This window comes from Cibotium barometz, chromosome 30 (genome assembly GCF_041138505.1).
Source record: "Cibotium barometz isolate CiBa-2024 chromosome 30, ASM4113850v1, whole genome shotgun sequence".
Classification (NCBI taxonomy): domain Eukaryota; kingdom Viridiplantae; phylum Streptophyta; class Polypodiopsida; order Cyatheales; family Cibotiaceae; genus Cibotium; species Cibotium barometz.
The window spans coordinates 51,226,924-51,246,568 of NC_141075.1; the positions used below are offsets into that span (position 1 = coordinate 51,226,924).

The following is a 19,645-nucleotide window of genomic DNA, read 5'->3' on the forward strand; positions in this document are numbered from 1 at the left end:
TTGCACCCAAATAAAACTACATGCTTAACACAAAAGCACATCAACATCGTCCCTCACAAACATGGGCCATACGCAAGTGCTCAAATCTCAATCGATTACCAATATGCAAACCTCAAAACAAAATATACATCGACCAAGTTCTCTTGCTGCATCACAAAGAATAGACCGTCCTTGACTATAATTTTCTTGTTGTATACCATTAACTTCTTACAAACATATCAAATTGTTGCCACTATTTGCCACCTAATATATATGCATCACTATAAACCAATGATGTATACCACCTATAAATATAAGCAATTTCATGTGCAATTTTTGGTGGTGGTGTAGCTCTTCTTTATCTCCTTTGAAATGTAGTAACTCCTCTTTGTCATTGTAGTAGCACGATTACATCACACAGAAGTGTAACCCTCATGTATATAAATTAGCATATGCTTCTCGTGCCAAGACTTTGTTTATAAGACTTAAAACAAGAATGTGCCAAACTTCAAAGGAGCTTTGATTAACCAACCAAACGACACTTGACAAACAAACGTGTGCTTCGAGCCTCATATCCCACCCAAAGTTGACAGTGGGAGAATATATAACAATAATGGTGTGGACAACCATACTCTAGCACTGTTTTGTGTCTCTTTGCTTTCTATATGCATTTTTTTGGCGGTGGTCATGAAGGCGAACAAAAACCTTTCAGACCAAATATTAAGATGACTCTCAATTCAAGTCAGATCACCAGTTCACAAACTGTAATAACTGCATGTAACACTCACGGGTGGGTGCATATACCTTCAGGCACAGCTCTTGCCACTCCCGCCATTTGCCTCAAGAATTCTCTGATAACCGATCTCAACTCGTTCACTTGTCTTGATTAGCTTTTAACCTCTTTATATGACAGGAGACCAGGTTCAAACTCACCTCAACAAGTCATAATTTACAAGCCAAGCAACATACAGCTTTACCCAATGCATCGAGAGCCTCACTCCAACTCAATTTTACTAGAATCAGCCGGAGAACTACTCAATGCTTGAAAGGCCTAGGTAACATTCTACTCAACAAAACAAAAAGCTAAATCAATCACCACAGCATCAGCACACTTGTTTGAACACCTTTTTAACTCTAAAGATAAATGTAATCACCACCTCTATGAAGCCACATATCACCCAGAGAGCATTGATAGAATCGATGAGTTATAAACTCTCCATAAGTTTCCTCAAGTGACAAAGACGTTACAAATATGCATGCAAAACTGAGGTATTAATCTGGGCCATACAATAACGAAGGGCTGTCTCTAACATTGCCAAAACCCTCTACATTCCAGCCAAAGCCTGCTCCTACGATCATAGGGGCAGGCAGCATGTATAACATATTCCTAATGGTCTGACAAAAAGGCACCGTTCAGTCAAACAAACAGACAGGAAGCAAGATCTTGAAGGAGGCGAGCCCTTTCCAAAAGGGCTCAAAACTTTACTTCTTGCCTCCTGAGGAGACATTAAACTTGAAAAGGATGATGTCCCCATCCTGGACAACATAGGTTTTTCCTTCTTGTTTGTACTTTCCAGCAGCCTGTCCATAAAAACCTGAACCGTTACAAACAGCATTCAACAATAAATGTTACTAAGACGACTGCTGCAAGTCTGATGTTGTTATACCTTCACAGCAGCCTCGGTCCCCAATTCTTTGAGGTCCTCGAACTTCATGACCTGAGGGAAAACACCATATGTTATTTGATAACCATCCCATGTACTTCATGAAATGCATTTGCTTAAGTTTGTTCTGATCAGGTTCTTCAAAATGCAATCCCATACCTCAGCACAAATAAATCCTTTTTCAAAATCAGTATGAATGGTCCCAGCAGCCTGAGGAGCCTTTGTTTGCTTCCTTATCTGCCAACATTTGACCTGCAAATTTTGATTCGAGTGTTGAGAATACACAAGATGTTGATTAAGACTCTTATTTCGGACAATTAGTCTCTTTGTTTACTAATCGTTGTGAAGTAACTGCAGAGCATAAAAGATAGGTAGGCTAATCACAGTTAATGCAGTGCTTGTTGACAAACGCATGTACCACTGTTTTGAAGGTAGGGGCTATATGCAAGTGTCAATTAAAGAGGGAGATAGTATCATAAAACAAGGGCACGAGGTCAGCCTCCCCACATATTTCTCACGACAACTTGGAATCATAGTTCATAACATACGTTTAGCAAAGGCATACGCATTCGGGTATGTAAGAATGTTTCGAGTATGTTTCAGTCCCAGGCTGAGTAACATACGTGACCAATATAATACCTCATAGAAAGGACGAGATTTAGACAAATAGATACAAATATACATTGTAAACTCAAGCTCTCCAAGTTCCATTATAAAAACTTACAAAGTTATCACCTACAAGTTACATAAATGCTCATTGCGTGGACCGATTTTTTATTAAAAAAACGTAGCAACTTTCAAAAAGCGTAAAACCTTAGAAAAGCTTTTTTTTTTTTTAAAGCAAGTATGAAAGACGAGTTTCAAATGCGTATGTTGCAAACGTTTGCTTCATGAAGCAAATGCAAATGTTATGAACTATGCTTGGAATGATGTTGCTAGTATTGACCGTGAGGCAGAGCACATGTCCATTGAGAGTGGGGGTGATGATGATGATATCCAAGCTTGCCTGAGCAAGAGGTGGTCACCATGATTAGCCAACTAGAGCAGCTTCGACAGTGGTCAGTCACACATGAGACTGTCATACACAAAAATGACACGTATATACTGGTCACAAATTTACGAGTCTGTCATAACACAAATTTTACAGGTATTACTGGCACACCGAAAGAATAAGAAAACATACAAGCAATTGAGTGAACCTAGCAAGCTTGCCCAAAAGTGCTGACAGACCTAACTCCTGGCCATTTACGTTTCATTTCAGGCCATTTCCATTGCCTAGACATTAGCTGTTTCCATTCCGTTCCCGTGTCATGCGACTATGATACCAAGATATGACTAGAGGAGGTTATCAGGCAGCGTTCCATCTGCTCATAATGTTCTATCTAGTATAAAGCACCTCAATCAGTTTCACAGCGAGTCACCCTTGTAAAGCAATCCCGCCACACAAGTAACAAGTTCAAAAAGCTGGGGGAAGGGGGGGGGGGGGGGGGGGGGGGGGCGCAAAATCTATGAGCATGAAATAGTAAGAAAGCTCTCAGCCAAAATTTAAATATTTAAGAGCCATGGGGCAACAAAAATCACAAACATGCAATTTCACAATTACAGGATATTTACCTCGTCTGGACCTGCAGTAAAGAAATAAATCAGGTTGATAGCAGAAAACCCTGTCTTGATGATCTTCGGAAGTGCACTGCCATCCAGTCAGTAGGAGATCAAAAGTTCACATCAACAAGTAAACGTTGATTTCCTCAAACTCATTAGTGAAGAGAAAGGTCAACCATGCATAATTAACATCCTTTGTAAATCCTCATTAAAACTTTTGATGCTTTGCATCTCTAGCAGGTTGTTTGATTCTGGGGCGACGTTCCGTAAAGCCTTATATGTGATGCTAAAAATTACAAAGATGCCTCGACACAAGGCACCTGTCAGTTTTCATTAGTAATAAGATTAATGCCCCATTACTCTCGTGTGTGAAAACGTCCTGTCCTCACTCCTGTAATAGACAACGGCATGCAGCCTCTCATGTCAGTCAAGGGTCATTCCTGTGTGAGACAATGGAGAGTGGTCTCCTGACCCCATCATTCTCTCAAATGTTGTCACCGCCCTTTTAATCTCACTATCTTTAATATCTTATACAGGTTGGTATGCTTGTGTTTTAAATTAATAAAGTGATCGAGCTTGTCTTCCTTGTAATCATGCAATTCTGTTATTTTGCCATCAGAGGTATCAGAGAACCTGTTGCTTCAGCTCATTAGTATAGTCAACCTTGACAGCAGATCATCAAAGGTTGATGCCTTCCATGTGATCTCCAGGAGCGACCTGAGAGCCTATGCAGTGATGCCGTCGAATGTTCCGCTAACCCTACGGTTGCTGCCAGGAACAACCTACTGAGACCCAGCAAACTTTCGTTTCATTTTTAAAAAAATAGAAGGGTAGCGAGACACCACTTCAACTGGCACCATGTAATCTGCACCGCTTGTTCACCCCCCGTCAGAGTGCATAGAAACCAGAAAAAAAAAAAGTTTACGACTCAGAAACCTGCGAACCGTTTTCCAAACCTCTGAAAAAAAATTGCCCTAGTTTTTTAAGATCAAATTTTTTGGTTTTTTTAAGCTGTCAAACTTGAGTGCTTTATGCAGCTCACACAAAGTGAGAAGTTTGCTGAATTTATGAGATCCCGTTGTGAGCCCAAAAAGAAGAAGAAGGTGCGTTCTAAGAACCTTCCTCAGGGTCATAGTGGTGCCTTCCCACAGGATCCATCTTTTGGACAGTTTCCGAACATGCAACATGCTTTTGGTGCTAACCCACAGAGTTCCTTCTTTGGACAGCCACCTATTCCTCAGCAGTCTATGCATCCAGGTTACTTTGGTGGTGGCTCAGTGTTCCAATCCATGACTGGGGGTTATCCTCAGGGAGGCATGGGTATGCCAGGGACTTTTGGAGCAAATTTTCAGCCTGGTATGCAGGGGAATATGTATGGTGGTATGCAGTCCGGTATGCAAGGAAACATGTTTGGGGGCATGCAACCTGGAATGCAAGCAAATATGTATGGGGGCATGCAGCCTGGTATGTTTGGAAACATGGCTGGAATGTATGGTATGCCAGGTGTGGGAATGGGTAATGTTGACCCTATGATGGGCATGAATGCTGGGGGTAGCGATCTTGTGAAGCCACTTCCTTACGATAATCTAACGCCTATGGGTAAGGCGAAGGATTTTAAGGAAGGGGGAGCTGCTGTGAAATTTGACACATTCAGTGGAACCAAAGATAAATTAAAGGCACTTACCTTTTTACAGCAGTTTGATGCTGCTTTTTCTGGTGGTAATTACATGGAGTCCTCTAAGGTGAGAAAAGCTGCGACTTTTCTCAAAGGCAATGCTTTGCAGTGGTGGTCTACTCTTCTTTTGCAGGGCATAGCACCATCTACTTGGGTACAATTTAAACAGGTGTTCTCTTCCGTATGGCTCACATCTACTTTTGAGGTGGATGTAATGACAGCATGGCACAAGTTGGATGCATCAAAGTGTGATAATCTGGAAGATTATAACAAGAAGTTTTGGGAAGCTTTACTCCCAGTTACTTCTTATCGTGCAGTGCCTTTGTCTGAGCAGGTAGAGAAGTATTGTTGTGGGCTGCCCAAGGAAGTGCGTGACTATTGCATCAAGACTCGAGTAACAAATATGTCACAGATGATAGAGAATGCTATGACAGCTAATGCGTTACTCACTGGAGGTTCATCTAGATTTAAAGGTAGTAAGAACTCAAGCAAGAAATCTGAAAAGTCAGGGCATGATTCGCGTGATGCTAAAGGGTCTACAGAGAAGCGGTATAAGAAGATGCCAATGCCCAAGAGAACTCCTGAGGAGAGACGGGCTTTGATGGATGCTGGGAAATGTTTTTACTGTACAGAAGAGGAACATATGTCTTTTAATTGTCCCAAGAGAAAGTCCCAAAAGGACTCTGACACCAAAGGAGAGCCCAAGTCAAAGAAACCAAAACCTTCTGCAGGGTTAGTTCCTAATCTTGTTGGGGAACAGCCAGGTGGTGAAGAGACTGAGTTGTGCAGGGCATGGGACAAAGTGAGAGATCAAAATGCCTTGATATTCTTTGACACAGGTGCTAGAGCCAACTTTATTTCACCGGATTTGGCTAGCCGATTGGGGATTCGTGCAGAGGAGATGGGGCCGTTATATGAGGCTAACATGGCTTGTCCAGGGTATGCAGAACCCGTCACTCCTATCATTGGGAAGCTGAGGCTTCATTTGCAGGACAGCGAAGAGTTTTTCATCATGCCACTTGATGGATGTGATGTTTTGTTGGGAATGCCATGGTGCCACAGAGCACATGCGGTGGTGGATACATACAATAGGAAGATCACTTTGACTCATAGAGGGAAAGAACATGTTTTGGATGTAAAGCTAAAAGGGGAATCTATTCCTATTGTATCAGCTTCGGCAATTTCATCAGTAATGAAAAAGCATCTTTCCGCGTACTTGATTTATATAAAGGATGCAAAAGATGATGAGTCTAAGTCTAATTTGTCTATGTTAGATAAGGACAGGACTGATTTCTTATGCGGGTTCCAAGATTGTTTTTCCGAGTCATTGCCAGGAGAGCTTCCTCCGGAAAGGCCAGAAGATCATGCCATTGATCTAATTCCGGGTAGTACTCCACCAAATAGACCGCCGTACCGTGTTAGTGCAGCCCAACAAGAAGAAATTATGAGTCAGGTACAGGAGCTTTTGAATAAAGGGTTGATACAGCCTAGCTCATCACCCTTTTGCTCACCTGTACTCTTAGTGCAAAAGAAGGATGGTTCTTGGCGCATGTGTATTGATTACAAGGCGCTGAACACGAATACCATCAAGAATCGATTCCCCATTCCGAGGATCGATGACATTTTAGACCGCTTACAGGGCTCTACAGTCTTTAGTCGCATTGACTTGAAAAGCGGGTATCATCAGATACGTATTAGACCCGAGGATGTGCATAAGACAGCATTCCGAACCATGTTTGGGTTGTATGAGTTCTTGGTTATGCCCTTTGGTTTGACAAATGCACCTGCCACATTTAACAGAATGATGGACAGGATTTTCCTGCCTCATAGAGCGTTTGTGGACACATTCTTTGATGATATGATTGTGCATTCACAAACTGAGGAGGAGCATAGAAGGCATTTGGCCATTGTGTTTGCAGAACTCCGGAATCATAGGCTGGTTATTAATGCCAAGAAGAGTGAGTTCTTCTTGCAAGAGATACACTTCTTGGGACATATTGTGTCTAAGCATGGAGTCCGTATGGATCCATCGAAGGTGGAAGCAATTCTTAATTGGCCAGATTTGAGAACCGTGCATGATGTACGCAGCTTTTTGGGATTGTGTTCCTATTACAAGCGGTACATACGGTATTTTGCTGAAATTGCTTCGCCTCTTCATGCCTTAACAAAGAAGGCAACTCCGTTTAGATGGGCTGATCGGGAAATTACAGCCTTTAATAAGCTTAAAGAAAAGCTTACTTCGGATCCAGTATTGGTATTACCGGACCTCCGAAAGGCTTTTGTTGTCCAATGTGATGCATGTGGAAACAGCATTGGAATTCGGGGCAGTTCTCATGCAGGAAGGACATGTGATAGCCTATGAGAGTCGAATATTGCAGCATGCCGAGAAGCATTTACAGGTTTATGAGAAAGAGATGTTGATTGTAATTCATGCTCTTTCTACCTGGAAACACTATTTGCTTGGGGCTGATTTCACTGTGCAGACAGATCATCAGACTTTGCGTTATTTCCTCACGCAAACTAAGCTTTCAAAAAGCATATGCGATGGGCAAACTTTTTGTCTATGTTCCACTTTCAGATTGTGCATGTGGAAGGCAAAAAGAATGTTGTGGCAGATGCTTTGTCCCGCAAGCCACAGGTCTCAGCAGTTTCACTTGCTTATCATCATGAGCTTGATGAAATGAAAGAGCAGTATGCCCATGATGAGGACTTTGAAAGGTTGTATGATCAGATGTCTGAAGGTCAGCGGCATGAGCACTATACTCTCAGAGATGGGTTTTTGATGATGCATGGTAGATTGTGTGTTATCAGGCAATTGCGCCTCAAGGTTATGATTGAAAGTCATGCTCCACCGTATGCAGGTCATAGAGGTATTGACGCCACAGTAAAAGCAGTGGAGACTTTCTTTTATTGGCCAACCTTGAGAAGAGATGTTGATGCTTTTGTTAGGCAATGCATCATATGTCAGAAGGTAAAGTTTGACCGTCAAAAGACACCAGGGTTACTACACCCTTTACCTATTCCAGATAGACCATGGGAGAGCATTGCCATGGATTTTATATTTGATCTGCCACGGACACAAACGGGTAATGATGGCATTTGGACTATCATATGCAGGTTCAGCAAGCAAGCTCATTTCATTCCCGTGCGTAAGGCGATCAAAGTTGATCATATGATGAAGTTGTTCATGGCGAACATCTTCAAGTATCATGGCTTGCCTACGTCTATCATTAGTGACCGTGATCCACGGATGACGAGTTTGTTCTGGAGAGGGTTGTTTGACAACATGGGTACAACTCTCAAGTTTTCATCGTCATTTCATCCACAAACAGATGGTCAATCGGAAGAAGCTAACTCTATAGTGTTAGATCTTCTTAAATGTTATGTGTCAGAGCACAAGCAACAATGGGAAAAGTATCTTACTTTGGTGGAGTTTGCATATAATAACACCGTTCATACCTCGACAGGCAAGGCGTCTTTTGAGATTGTGGAAGGAGGGAAGAAGGTACCACCCAGTTTGCACACAAAGGATAAGATTTTTGAGGCTTATCAGTATGTGGAGAGTATGGATGAAGCTTATCGGAGAGTTAAGTTGGCCCTCCAGAAAACTCAGCAGAAGCAAAAGAAAGCAGCAGACCGTCACAGACGTGCATTAGAGTTTGCATTGGGTGATTGGGTTCTTTTGCGCTTTGAAAAGGCTAGACTCAAGAAGATGAAAGGTAAAGAGCGCTTATTCCCTAAGTTGAGCATGCGTTATTATGGGCCTTTTCAGGTATTGGAAAAGATTGGTGAGGTGGCCTATCGTTTGAAGCTACCAAATCACTGGAGGATTCACAATGCATTTCACGTGAGTCTCCTTAGACCTTTCCGTGGGAATGTGCCTGAGGATGTATCAGATGAGGCTCAGCCGGAAGTTGAGGAACTTGATGAGGTTCTTATTCCATGTAGATACTGGCACATAAGGAAAGAAAGGTACGAGGTAAAGTTTCCCGTCGCTATCTTGTGAAGTTCAAGAACTATTCACCGATGGATGCGAAGTGGATGGAGGAAGGTGACTTAACAAATTCACCTCAGGTTTTGCAGCTTTATCTCGATGCCTTTGAGTTGGAGCCGACTCTTGTTACGGCTCATTCTGGTTCAGCAGAGCATGGGTCTGGAGCATTGCCTGATGCTCAAGAGGGGGGTAGCACCTCCACTCCCTTGATACAGACAGGCTCAGATGACATCTAGAGGTCGCTTGGTGCAGTTTTTGTCTCACCCGAAGGTACTGATGGCTGACACTACATCTGTTTATGGGACTTCTATGATATATGTGTACTAGTCACATTGGATGTTGTGGTTGTGTATCGTTCACAGTGGTATACAACTTGGACTATTACTACGCCATTGGTTTGCAGTGAATGTTCATACATGTGAATGGCTTAGAGAGATTGGGACGCTGATCTTGCCTTATTGTATATTTCCCTTTGGATATTTTGCTGTATCACCAGAATGCAATCGAGGACGCTTGCCATTTTTCAAGAGGGGGGTATGTCATGACCCTGTGATAATGGAACAGCACAAGTGTGGGCATGGTGGTTGCTGAGCAAAAATATTAAATGATTCACATTTGGGGTGCCCGAACAAAGATAATGATGTGTGGACATCTCCACGTGTGAAGGGGGACCAAAACATTAATGTTTTTAATGTTTTATTCATGGGTGGCCCCTACTGGATTTTCTGTACAGAACAGAAGTGCCCGTACAGCTGTAGGTACAGTCCACGTGGCTGCCCGTACAGGGTACAGTTGCTGAAGGTACAGGCGACGCTGGTTCAAGAGACTGTTGCTCTGTTGCTGGCTGGTGCAGGTGAAGCAATCAAAAAACCATACAGCAGGTACAGGCGGCTGTACGACTGCTAACACGGGCGGCTAGTTGCAGGTACAAAACTGTACCAGCTGGTACAGTCGGATTCAGCAAGCGAACAGGCAAACTCAAGCGACGGCAACACAGTCCGTACAGTTCTGTACGGACAGGTGCTGCAAAAACTGTACGGACAGGTGCAGTAGGGTTCTACTGACCTGTACGGACAGGTACAGCTGTTCTCAGTTCTGTTCAGACTTGGACAGTTGCAGGCAGAGCTTTTCCAGAGCTTGGTTGGTGAAACAGTCAAGTGGTTGCAGGGAGGAAAAGTACAGTCAGTCTCTGGCATGTACGGACTGGTACAATTGGCCTCACGAGTGCAGAACCACGTGCTGATTTGGTAAGCTCTGAACTTGTCCATCTATCTTTCTTTCCATTGGCTTATGTCTGCTGCAGAGTTGTGCTATCTGGCCCCTTGTGAGAGGAGGGGTATGGCAGATTGAAAGGGTGGAAACAGAGATTGGACAGTGGATGTATGTGTGAACTGAGTTGTGGAACCATGTACATGAGATATGCCAGATGTGTGCTCAAGGCTGCCCTGCTGAATGGTCTTGGCTGATCAGAGGGAAACACAGTGTTGCTTTTGTGGGACACAGATCTGTGTGTGAATCCTCTGTGCTAAGAGGTATTGAGGGCTCCCAGATTGGACATACAGGTGTATTCGCCTGGCTGGTTTTGTTGTACTCAGGTTTACATCCTTTTGAATTTGAATAAAGAAATACCGGAAGGGGCGCCAAGCTTTGGGGCCAACAGGTGTCGTTCTCATTTCATATTTGGGGCACTCTAGCTCCAATTTAATTTGTTTTTATATTTGGACTACAAGTGGAAGGGTGACTGCTAGTCTACCGCACTTTGGTTTCTACCACAAGCCGGTTTCAACTGCACATGGATTGGCCATCCTGAATGGCCTACAGAGATTCCCGACATCGGGCGGTTTCACTAGCTTTCCACATCGGCATGGTGCTAGTACAGTGGACTATGTTATGGCTCAGCCCACTCTCATTCCCTCTTTTCAGGATTTTATGGTAGGCACTAGGCCCGTTGGAATAGCAATGGATCATGCTATCTTGTCCTTCACTCTCACATTTCAGTTCAGCACCGCTCCATTGGGACACGTCTCCACACACACTCGTTATACCTTTATGAGGGAGACTGACACCGTGTACACGGATGAGATATACAAACGCTTATGTGCCGAGAAGCCGGGACGACCATTAGATGAGCTCACTCAGATATTGATTGAGACGCTCCATGCTGCAGCATCAGAGGCATATCCCCATAGTCAGCCTACACGGAGACGATCTGGGAACATGCCCCAGAACAGTTGATATGATGAGGAGTGCAAAGAGATGAGGATCAGATTACAGAGAGAGGTGCTCATGGGTGTTACCACTCACCGACAGTCATGGATTACCTTCCGACACCTAGTGCGACGGAAGAAGAGGGCTTATCTTGCTCAGTTAGAAAGGGATCTGTATCAGTTATTTATGAGTCAGGACTCAGGCGAGGCATGGAGACTATTCCATGAGCATTCATCATCACCAGCCATTACCTCCACAGAGATTTGGGGTGAGTATGCAGCATCCCTGTACACAGCACCAGGACAGCCGCCCCTGCCAGACCCATCGGAGCCATGCCCAGAGACATGTGCTTTCTTTACTACTGAGATGGTAAGGAAAGCTATTGACAGGATGAGGACTGGGAGAGCATATGATCGTGATGGTTTGGTAGTAGAGCACTTTATTCATGCTAGAGATATGCTTGCAGAGCTTATTGCTATGATGTTTAACCGAGCCATGTGTGAGGGTTTTCCTGAGACTTGGAATATGTCCACGATTGTGCCTATCTTCAAGTCAGGGGATCCCATGCTTCCTGGGAATTATCGTACCATCATGATTGGTCACGCATTGGCTAGATTATATGCATCTATTCTTGAGCAGGAGTTGAGTAGATGGGCAGAGAGAGAGGGCATACGTGCATCAGGGCAGGCAGGGTTCAGGAGAGGTTTCTCCACTCTTGACCATATCTTGACACTCAGAGCTATTATTGAGGGGGGCAGATTATATGGCAGGAGGATTTATTGTTGCTTTGTGGATTTCCACAAAGCTTTTGACACAGTACCGAGAGCCAGACTAATGCGCAGACTACAGGAGATGGGAGTGCCCACAGAGCTGATTTGGGGAATCATGGCTTTATACAGGACAGTTGTGGGGCAGGTATGTACTACTCAGGGTATATTTGAGATGGTTCACTCCACTATTGGGGTGAAACAGGGCTGCCCCCTTTCTCCCACCTTATTTGGGATGTATGTGGATGAGGTTGCGGACTATGTAGAGCGGAGGGTGACAGAGGAGCACAGCTAGCAGGGACATGGATTCCGCTGTTATTGTATGCTGATGATATTGTGCTGATCTCATATTCTCCAGAGGGGATGCAGCGTCATTTGGATGCATTGCACACGTTTGCACAGGACAGTGGATTGTGTGTTAACCTTGGTAAAACCAAGGTGATGGTGTTTAACACCACAGCATAGTGGGTTAGGAGGTCAGTACCCACCTTTACATATGGTCAGGAGACGGTGGAGTATACAGATGCATATACTTACCTTGGTGTGGTTTTTAGTGGCCCACTATTTTCCTTGAGGAGAGCAGCGGAGACCTGATTGACCAGAGCTTATGCAGCATTGGGGAGACTAGAGAGGATGTGTTTCGCAGGTTCAGTTTCAGGAACCTCGAACAAAGCTCTGGCTCTTTGACACTTTGGTCACTTCAGCCATGCTGTATGGAGTGGAGATATGGGGACCCTCAGTGGATCACCACAGCCGAGCTGGTAGCACTGATGGATGGAGACATATGGAGAGGCCCTTCGTTTCTATGATTTCCGGGATGATTAGGGCCAAGGCCTCCGTACCACATGATATTATCCGTGCCGAGATGGCTGCCCCCCCATTGGTAGTAGAGGCACTCACTCGATCAGTCTCCTTTATACATAGCACCTGGGCTCTCCCTAGAGACAGATATGCTCGCTTAGCCCTAGAGTCTTCACAACAATTGGCATCACAGGGAGACGGATCATGTTGGTATGCACAGATGACAGCCAGGTTCCAACTGCATGGCTTTAGTATGGATAGGCTACCTCCATTTCAGTACTCCGTGGATGCACCCTCCCTCTCTCTCACACGGGCAGAGATTACCAGACTTATCAGGCAGGACTTGACTCAGCTGGACACTAGGAGGACATGGATACAGCCGACACACGAGCTTGGTACGAAGATGGCTTTCTATAGAGATCATCTTCTCCAGCTCACGGAGGATGGGTTTGTGATTAGACCCAGCTACATGGATACTCATCTTTCTCATGGGGTACGGTGTGCTATTGGTCAGATGCGCACATCCTCACACCAGCTAGAGATTGAGACTGGAAGATTCATAGGAGTACCAGCTGAGGCCAGGATTTGTTAGCTGTGCCAGATGGAGCCAGAGACAAAGTTACATTGCATATGTCACTGTCCAGTATATTATGAGATACGAGACCGTTTTCACTGCCTGTTTAGAGAGGGTTTCGGACCACTTTCTAGAGTCATGAGATACCAAGATCAGAGATGCCTCGGATTATACTTGCTGGAGCTACGTAGACATAGAGAGGGTCTCTTGAGAGGGAGGGGATCAGAGAGGGAGAGACACCTACAGAGGCAGATTACAGACTTCTTTCGACCAGAGATTGAAGCAGTCAGGCCAGCAGGCATTGCAGCTAGCCCCAGAGTATAGCCGCACCAGAGATACACTGATTGATCGGGCTATAGAGCTGGGGCGGTCCACGCGCCCCAAGATGAGAGGCCCATCTCAACACCGGCGGAGACTACAACAGAGGATCAGGACCATACGAGCACGGCATGGGAGACGTCCAATCAGAGTACTCACCATGGAGGACATTGAGGATATCCGCCATAGACCGATGAGAGACATCTTTGGATAGTGATGTGTATGATGCTTACCTTTGTTGCTGGAGTTTTCCTTCCAGATGTTATCCATTAGGAGCTCCTAGTACTGTACTTTTCCTCATAGTTGTTTCAATTTCAGTTAGTTGTTTAGTTGTTTTTAGCTTTTCTTACACAAACATTGTATCAGATCCACCAATTGTTGTAACCTTTTTGGTCTCATAGGTCATTTTGGCCTTCTGAAGACGTTAATATATCATTTCATTTCATTTCATTTTCTCTCTCTCTCTCTCTCTCTCTCTCTCTCTCTCATGGCCTAGAGCTGTTAAATACGAGAGATCTACCATGGGAAAGGCCTCTAACTCACGGAGGTGATGCTCCCATGTGATGCTTATCACTTCTTGCAGAGGCTCTGGATCATGGATCTCCTTAGTCTCTTGGGGTGTAAGTGGCTCATATTCAGTCACTTGTTCAAGTAAGGGTTCAATTTCTTCAAACAATCGTTAGAACAACTTCACTCAAGTAAGGTTTCCATAAATTACAGTTCGGGTTTCCATATTCCACAAAACCAAAGAAAAAGGGAACAACTAGATTACAGACAATTCTGAAAAAATGACCTCACCTCTGCAACTGGTTGTCCTTGCAATAAACAGCAGCCTCATCGGCAGGCATGTCTACCAACTTCTGCTCAAATACTCCACTAAATGGAATAATGGGCTCACCACCATGTTCCTGCACCCTAAAATTTGAACAGAAGTTCAGAGAGTGCACACAAGCCAAGATCATAAGAGGAGTTTTTATCCCCACTGACATCAAAGCTAAATCTTCAAACCTAAATTGCCTCAAATGTATTTGGCACAACATTAAAGCTCGCATTACTTCAAAAATTCAAAATTCTTCAGAGTACAAGTGATTACCAGCTATGGATCTTCGGTAGCCATTTGTTCTTCTTTCTTTGATAGTCTTTTTCTGTCATATTCACCTGTTCAAAAAGAAGCTTATACCGAGCAGATGAAATGATAGTCCATCCGCAATAACTTTTCACCAAACCCCCTACAATGAATTCAAGAAGAGACGCTGCAGGCTTAAAGCCAACCCCCTTCTGCTAAACCATGTGGCGCGCACACATTGGTCTGCCGTTGGAAGGGTGCAATCACATATTTGCAGTGTCAAGGTGGTTAAAAACTCACCAGGTACACAACCGGTTTGGATGATAGCAACTGAAAGGTATTAAGGAACTCTATATCAGCTGATTTCCAGTCTCCGAGTCTCACATCATGTCCATCTTTCAAGGTTTCTTCGACCTGAAAGTTGCAATACAGAAAAACAACCCCCCCCCCCCCCCCCCCCCCCCCCCCCCCCCCGAAAAAATAAAAACAGCTCTAAATGAATTGTAAGGTCCACAATGTGGGGGAACAAGAATCTTATTCATAATCGAATAGAAAGCAAATAGAGGAAAGACATCCATTCAAAAGAAACACCTTTTTGCAACACTCAAGTTCAAGCTTTAGGTGTTTGTCGTTGCTCCGTTTCAAAGCCTTTTCTATGTCCTCCACTTTTCTTGCAATGAACTCTATGTCCTGATAAAGGTTCAAGACTTAGCAAAAGCCATACATCTCTACAAACTTATTGCACAACACACAACAGTCATAGCTTTCTGGCAGATAGATAAAAGAATTAACGTAGGAGCTCCGAGCACCCAACAATGACTTAAGAAATAGTGTTTTCGGATGCACAGGGGTAGAATGAAATCAAAGAGATGCATTATGAATACAAAACCAATGCTGAAAACATTTCTTTCAGGATTTCCACATCATTATATAAAAGCACGGCATAAGAGAGAATAAATGTCAAGCGTAGCATTCACAATGCTAGTAAGATTATATCATTTGAAAAAGTGTGAAGCAGGATATGACCAAAAACTAGTGAAACACAAGATCAAAGTGAAGTCCCTAAGAAATCCTAGAAAACATGAATTCCCCCTTCAATGATCCTAGCCTCCTAAACATGTATAAACCATACCATGACCCCATGACTTTTGGCTTAACCTTTTTTAACAATAAACAGACACCATATCATAATTACACTTGCATGATGCAGCCAAGCTACCCAATTATTCACTATGCTAAACATTCAGTGATTGTGCAACCATGCAATTGAAAAAGGTTACCTTCAAACGCAATTCCTCTGTAATAACCTCCAAGTCTCTAACTGGATCGATAGAATCCTCCACATGAATAACCTCGGGATCATCAAAAGCTCCTACACATGAAACATGGCACACAACTTAGATGCTAAAGAAGCCCACATGTTCTCACTATTTCTCTCAAAAAGAAGAAAAAAAATGTTGAGCATAACTTTGAAAACTTACGTCAGGTCCTGCACGCCTCTAGAACTCTCTTGTCCGCCACGTGGATACCTCTAATAACTCATAAGTGCCCCAAGGTCACTTATATAGCAATAACCCAACTATTATCGGCCCTTGCTTTATTTATACGCTTTCTTGCTTTATTCAAAAGATTTTAGCTATAGCTAGCCCCTTGCTATTATTTATTGACCCATGGCCAATCCAAACCTCATCCTACTAGCACCCTTACCCTACGTGTGAACCCTCCAAGTCCCCACGCCTTGCTAAAACTTAACCCTAATCTTGGGTTAACCCTAACTCAATCTTGGTTTAGCACACATCCCTAACCTCAGGTTACCCTAACGCTAGGCTGGTTGGGACATAAGATTATCTTCCCCTTCTATTGGATTTAGATCCTCGTGAATTCATAAGGAGACATGTCAGCATTCACGATGCCAGGATGGAGCATGTGCTTGCAGAGGGATTATAAGGTTTGTTGAATGGCTATGATGGATGGAAGATAGCCATAGAGAGTGTAGCTCATTGCTCTAGTATTTGTTTTCTTTTGTACCATGATGAGATTACATGGACACTATTGTACCACTTAGGTCTCATAGGCCCATTGGGTCTTTAGTAGACGCTTAATATATCTTTCTTTCTTTCTTTCTCCCCCTCCCCCTCCCTCTGACTTGAGAAGATCTTGGAGAGGCAGAGAGCCACCTTCCCACGCACAGTGGATCTACAAAGCCTTCCACAGGCTACCCCCCTTCTTGATATCCTTGATGGCCCCCTTCTCCTACCGGGGGGTTAGCTTCATAGGCTGTATGATGATGATGATCCCATTTTGTATCATATGGCTTGGATTTGACATTCTCGGGGCTGATGTCTGTGTTGCTAGCGAGGTCCGGGGAGTCTAGGACGTCGGGCTCGCTGTAGTGGGATGGCCCAATCTAGAGTCACACGGTGGTCGAGCATTGGAGAATAAGTAGCTCGATGAGGCTGTGTGCATGTCATCAATGGCTGGTGTGGCGTCCTCTCGTGGTCGGAAGAACTGAACAATGGTTGCCTAGGGTTGGGGTGGATGTCTCCCACAACAGTGAGTCTCTCGGGAAGAGGCCTAGACACCGCTGGTCTGGATAATCCCTGATCCTGGATAAGGGTCCAAACCCCTCTCTCAAGAGATAGTGGAACCTTCCTCGAATCTCATAACATCCAGTGCATCTGCATATGAAGTGCTCCTCTAACTTAACCTCTCTCTGGCATATAGTGCATGGCTCTCCTCACCAGGTATCTGCATGGCTCTCCCCGTCTCTATCCTCAAGGAGTGCCAATGACACCCGCAACTGGCCCACTGCAATCCGCATGGCATGTGACATGTATTATGTCAAGATATCTGGCCCTCAGTATGAAACCATCCTCAATATCCATGTAGTATTGTCATTTGTGTGAGTGGCTCATGTGTTGTGATTTAGGTATCCTGTATGTATAGTCCCACTAAATCATATCTAATCACCTAGTTCATGTCGTCCCGAGAAAGCCTCATCAATGGGGAGTCCAGGTCATATTGGAGTGGCGGGAGGAGATCCATCTTGAGTCCTTATCTCGTAAACCAGTTGCATACTTGGCGGCTATACCATGACTCTTGCCCATCTCCTACTAGTTGTTGGGAGGACTATAGGGGGAGCCTTGGGAGTCTCAAGGGGCCATGGCACTAATCCTGCCAATGTATGTGACTCTCTGGAAGAGTGCCTGTACTACCATGGGTGCTACACCAAACTCTACCAGGATAAAAACATGTGAGACCAATGGCTTGCTGTGTATCATACGGGAGAGAATCATGACATGAGGCCTCTCTATCTTCGGTCATTTGGACGCTATGAGATCGGGTGCCCAAAAGGGTGCTCCATACATCAGTGCCCGAGTGACCAAGGTGTCAAATAGCCACATCTTGGTCTTTGGCTCTTGGAAATGGGCTTGGAAGCACTATCTCTCCATCAGAGCAAGAGAAGTATATCTGCAACATGGCTCATCAAGAAGACCGGTCCGGTAAAAGTGACTCCCAAGCACACACGAGTGTGCCATGTCCCTCGGCTGCCCATGTAGGTGAACCTCACTCGAGATGTGAAAAGAAGGGATGTGTTGAAGACCATAACCTTGATTTTCCCAAGGTATACTGTACGATCCTCCCCCTGTACACAAAAGTCCTGTAATGTGTCAAGATGCCTCTGGAGAATCTGCAATAAGCACAATTTCATCATCATAAAGTAGTATGGAAACAAGGATGCCTACTAGTGGTAACCCCCCACCACCCCCCCCTTCCACCCTTCTATCAATGAAGGCCATAACCTCGTCGATGTAGAGGCCAAAGAGAGTGGAAGACGATGGGCATCCTTGCTTCACTCCGATGGTACTAGAGATCTCCTCTAATAATCCTCGTAAACATCTCACCTGCCCTATGACCCACTCATTTAATACAAGGATCCCCCATATCATGTCTGATTGCGGAAATCCACAAAGCAGCAGCAGTTAACCCATCAATGTTGTGCTCTGGCCTCCTCTACGATGGCTCGAAGGGTGAAAATGTGATCCAAAGTGGAGAATGACCTACGGAAGCCTGCCTGCCCTGATGCTCTCCCCTATCTCTCTCAAATATTGACCCATAAAGTTTGACCAGTGTGTGGCCAATCATAATAGTCCTGTAATTTTTGGGGCATGGTTGGCTCCAAGGGGGCGGGTGGGAATGGTGAAGGCATGCATAGAGCCACAGACCCCATCTGATAATCCACTGTACTCCGCCATGTGGGTAGCATGTGAGCGTCGAAAGAAGGCCAACGGGACATCCCGTTGAAGACGGCTAAGCCATGTCTGGTCCCAAGCTCGATGAACTCTCTCCCTGATGTTGTAATGTCCCCTCTGTCCTCTCATGCCCACTAAATGCCAATCTCCTCCAAGTCTATCTTCTGCATGGTCAGTTCCTCCTGGTCATAGATAGGTGTCTGCTCGCTCCAAGTCCTAGCATTGAAGTCCCCTAAAAGGAGAACTTCACAAAAGCATGAGAACTCGACGATGTCTGCATGGAGGGGATAAAACTGCTCTCCCTCCTCCAAAATCGCATATGAGGACTTCCTAGGTTAATAGACTGTAATGTGTATATAACTCTCCACTGTGACTTGTAACCTCACCCACATTAAGTGTGCCTATGTGGACTATGGTGAACATGGGTTGTAGGTGTGTCCTAAATAGTACCACCAAACCTGCATACCCCACCGCATGTGTGTCTCCTCTCGAGATGCCCACTCATAGCCGAAAATGTGTGGTAGCCCACGCTCATGGCTCTCACTATGAAGAAGATAATGTCCCTCTCTATAAGAACTTCCCTAAGTCCCCCAATGTCCCACTATAGTGTCCCATTGCACTTCCAAACTGCCAACTCTAAGTGTGTGGTCCGAAAGAGAGAGAGAGAAAGAAAGAAAGATTTTATTAACATCTTCCAAAAGACCGAACTCGGCCTATGAGACAATTTAGTGTACCTGAGAGAGA

The 19,645-nt window shown here is 44.5% G+C and overlaps 1 protein-coding gene across 1 annotated transcript in view; it reads right to left on the minus strand.

The window, feature by feature from the left end:
• Positions 1–1,153: 1,153 nt before the first annotated feature.
• Positions 1,154–19,645, minus strand: part of LOC147621622 (GTP binding protein) — a 50,000-nt gene continuing 31,508 nt past the window's right edge. Inside the window, exons 4-12 of the mRNA XM_086824413.1 lie at positions 15,929–16,020; positions 15,240–15,338; positions 14,949–15,062; positions 14,676–14,740; positions 14,381–14,497; positions 3,258–3,333; positions 1,803–1,895; positions 1,647–1,697; positions 1,154–1,560 (exon numbers count right to left, since the gene is read on the minus strand). Coding sequence (XP_086680539.1) covers positions 1,462–1,560; positions 1,647–1,697; positions 1,803–1,895; positions 3,258–3,333; positions 14,381–14,497; positions 14,676–14,740; positions 14,949–15,062; positions 15,240–15,338; positions 15,929–16,020 — 806 coding nt within the window. The 3' untranslated portion in view covers positions 1,154–1,461. The remainder of the gene's footprint in view (positions 1,561–1,646; positions 1,698–1,802; positions 1,896–3,257; positions 3,334–14,380; positions 14,498–14,675; positions 14,741–14,948; positions 15,063–15,239; positions 15,339–15,928; positions 16,021–19,645) is intronic.